Here is a 4,031-nt window from a genome sequence, read left to right on the forward strand (position 1 = left end):
ACTACGTTGCTCGCCATCAACAAGGCTTCAGCACGAGCAACGCATGAACAACGAAAACGTATACTGCCTAGATCGCAAGATGCGATCTAGGCAGCATGATGCTTACCCGGAAGAAACTCTCGAAACAAGGGGTTGGCGATGCGCCTAGATTGGTTTATTGTGAACGTGATTGTTGTCTTTCTCAATAACCCTAGATACATATTTATAGTCCGTAGACTTTCTAACGTGGGAATAATCCCAACCGTGTACGAGCCAAATTCTACCTAACCGACACGTATCCTACTATATTTACAGATACACGGGCAAACTAGCCCAAACTTCGTGTACAAGGCCGATTCATGTATATCTTCCATGTATATTCTTCAAGCCCATCTTTAATCACGGCCCACCTCTGATCCGGTCAAATTCTGGTGATAACAACATGTTAGTATAACATAAGAAAATTATGCGATGTGACTTGCAGATCTAACTAATTATAAATAAATAATTCATAAATAAAGAAAAGCTTGATAGGGTGTCATGTGTTTTTGAACCAAGGTTGTAAGAAAAGTATGAAATATCAATGCATAAAAGAGTAAATATACCCATAGAATTAATATAATCACATGCAATAATATACTTTTATAGAGACTATAGAACCGTATTATGTCCTACATTAATTATAGAGTGGATGTGATGTTTTTTTAAAGGAGTATAACCACAATGAAATGTGGCTATTCTTCAAGCCGTCAATTTAGGATTATAACTTTTAAATACATTAAAGACGATGCCCTCGCATTTGCGATGGCCACTATGCTAGTTGGTATAATATTAACTTAAATTACATGCACACATATTAAACTGTATAGAATGGGGCAGTACTAGTATGTCCAACCATTAATACGATTTCAGGGGATCATACAAGTGGGCATCGTGAGAGTTTGGCACTCCCGACAGCAAAGTTCCCTCAGATCCGCGGCAGCAGCTGGCGTAAATTAAATTAAAACGTGGCGGAATCGTCATCTGACTGGAAAGGAGGAAAAAAAGAAGCTTTGAATGGCACCGTGGTGGCGGCAGTCCAGGGACGTGTCCGGCAACGTTGCGGGGGACAAAGGCACCGCCAGGATCTGCCGGCCGGCCAGGCACGCACGTCGCCGGCGTGCGCCGAGGGAAAAGATAACACTTCCAGCTCCGGCCGGGTGCCGACCACGGGAGGGAGAAGCACGTTCATGGCGCGCGGAGCATCCGTGGATCTTTTTCGAGCACGCGGTTTCGCGAGGCATTTTCTAATGGTAGTTCGCCGGCCGGAAGGCTCGTCGTCGTCGTCGTCTTAGTCGCATGTGGTCCGCATGACAGCGCAGGAGAGGAGAGCGAAGGGCCAACAGACAAACCGAGAGTGGGGGAGACTTGTTTGTTTATTGAGTCCATCCATCCGTTTATTAAACGTGGTCCATTTCGTTAAACAAGAAGAAGAAAAAGAAGAAGATAGGTGTTGACGCGTCCACACGCGCGCGCGGCATGCCCTCCCAAGTCTCTCCACCACAACTTCCGTTTTCTTCTCTACTATAGTACACCAGCTGTGCTTTGCCCTTTTTGACCGGTTCTCCTGATCCTTTCTTCCCACACCATGAACTACAACAACAGGGGATTTCTTCCGGGTCATGTTAACTCACAAAGTTGGTGATGCCAAACAGCTAGAGGAGGAAACTCGTTTTATTCCAAGTTACTCATTCATTCATCAAGTCATGCATGATTCATTCGCACAGAAAGAATTTGTCAAGCAAACAAAAAAGAAGCTTAGCTCATTATGATGATGGTTCCAATCTTAGTCCATTCCCTAGTATCGAATTTTCATCCAAAGAATACATTAGAAAAGCGGTGCTCTACAAGGATGAAGCCGTCTTGCTCCCTCCCTCCAGATCAGGCTTCAGAGGGCGAAGGCGAGGCGGGCGTCCTCCGTGTTGGCCAGCCCGAGCCACGAAGAGGAGGATGAAGAGGACGACTTCTCCGATGAGTCCTTGGCCGCGGCAGCCGCGGGCCGGGCGTAGGGCGCCGCCTGGCGCGCGCCGAGGCGGTCCTTGCGCTTCTCGAAGAAGCGCTGCAGCGAGGCCTTGCGCATGATGGGCATGTCCCCGCCGAGCGCCGGGGCCACGGGGGCCACAGGGGCAGGGGCGGAGGCGCCGGCGGTGGCGGTGGCGGCCATGCGCATCACCTCGGCCGCCTTCTCGGCCGGGAAGTCCTCGAACACGACCATCCGGCCGCCGTAGAAGATGGTCAGCGGCGCCTGCGCCTGCGCCTGCTCCGTCGTCGATGCCTGCTCCTGCTCCTGCTCATGTCCGACGTCCGCGCCGGGCATGAGGCTGAGCGTCGTGGTGGCGCGCGGGGCGGCTGTCGACTGCGACAGCTTCTGCTCCGCCTTGACGTACTGGCTCAGCACGCCGCACGCCAGCGCGAACCTCCGGCTCTTGCTCTCCGCAGACGCTGCCATGGCCATCTCTCTCTTTGCTCCTCGATCCGCTTCTTGGTCTTGCTGTTGATGGTGATGAAGAAGTTGCGGTGTGGCTGAGGTTGCTTGCTGTGTTGACGGATGGTTGTGGGGGATGGGATCTGAGGTGAGGTGGCTCTTATAGGGAGGTGGGTGGTGTGTGGGGAGGGGGAGGAAGGAAGCCGCGTCGTCTCCTGAGAGTTATTTTAGGCGGGAGTGATGAAGGAGAGGAGACGTACGTGGTGTGTGGCGCGCGGTGGTTCCGGCGGGCATGCACGAAGAACACGTGAATTTTGAGGTGATGGCGACGGATGCGTATTCGGTGGGAGAGCTGCTTCTTTCCTTTCCGCGGCCCCCTCTCTCTCGTCGACCACGGCTTTGCCTCCTCTCCCGCCACTTGTTTATCGCGCGCGCACGCTCTTCATGTGCGTATCGGGCTTTTCTGCTATACTACTAGTAAATAAATATTTTCTACTAGTAGTATGTACCAGTCCCTCTCTCGTTTCTAAATATTTCCCCTTCTTTCCCTTAAAAAAAAATAATTTCCCCCTTCTGACTCCTGATCAAATATTTGTGCGTTTTAAATTCAAAGGAATACTCGCCGAGTAAGACTTTTTCGACAGTGTGACGACTAAGACTTTTATACTTGAGCATGGCAGGCTATAGGCTGCGGTGAAAAACAAAATTCTATATCTCGATCATGAGCTTCTTGAAAAGTTGGAAAATCCCTACACCTTGGTATTTCTAGGTTGATAGTAGGAAATACTCCAAGAGAGGGCACAACACTATATCATCCAAGAATACCACTACATACATACCTCAAAAAGAAGATAATTGTTTTAAAAAAAAATCAGTTTCATGATATTGGTAGGATTAACCTTCTCCCCATGAACATATATATGGAACTAATTAATCACACGTAGACGTGGACCTAGGAATTTGGCAAAGCATGGACGCACGGCAAGACAAGTAGAAAATCCTCATACAAATATAAGCATCGGATGGCGATGTTCTAGGGGTGCGCGAGATTGGGACAGCCAGACGGACAATGGGTTTCGGTGGCTAGGCGGGGATGCGAATATTGGAGGATTGGAGATCGAGTCGGTGTCATGATTATGTGAATGGGATACGAGGGTCCGAATGAATACAAGTGCAAATCCTCACTCGGGTTTGGAATTACAACAACATGGATAGAGATGGTGGAGGTGTTGGTGATGATGAAGATCGATGCCCAAGCGTCCAACCCTTCATGGGTGAGATTTCATTGTTTTCTATGTCTCCGAGTCTCGGATCTTCGATCTGAATGCACGGGACATAAAGTATTTGACGAGGCGAAGCCATCGACACCATGGTTGGTCATCACGGATGGGCGGCCATGACCGTAATAGTGGTTGTTACATCATCGGTTTGCACTTGTTCGCGATTTCTCTCTTCAGATCGGCCCCGATGTGGGTGGGTTAATGCATGGAAGGTATTTTTACTGCCCGCAATCACCATATTTGTATCCCAAAATGATGAAACATAACAACAAATACGACGTAAAATGCACTCATCACAACCATAGAAT

General features: G+C 49.1%; 1 protein-coding gene across 1 annotated transcript; it reads right to left on the minus strand.

The window, feature by feature from the left end:
* Positions 1–1,674: 1,674 nt before the first annotated feature.
* On the minus strand, positions 1,675–2,605 carry LOC127301362 (protein TIFY 11b). The gene has a single exon (XM_051331588.2). It carries the CDS (start codon positions 2,471–2,473, stop codon positions 1,907–1,909), a length of 567 nt encoding a protein of 188 aa, XP_051187548.1. The 5' UTR covers positions 2,474–2,605; the 3' UTR covers positions 1,675–1,906.
* Positions 2,606–4,031: the final 1,426 nt, after the last annotated feature.

The sequence above is a fragment of the Lolium perenne genome, chromosome 4 (genome assembly GCF_019359855.2).
Source record: "Lolium perenne isolate Kyuss_39 chromosome 4, Kyuss_2.0, whole genome shotgun sequence".
Taxonomy (NCBI): domain Eukaryota; kingdom Viridiplantae; phylum Streptophyta; class Magnoliopsida; order Poales; family Poaceae; genus Lolium; species Lolium perenne.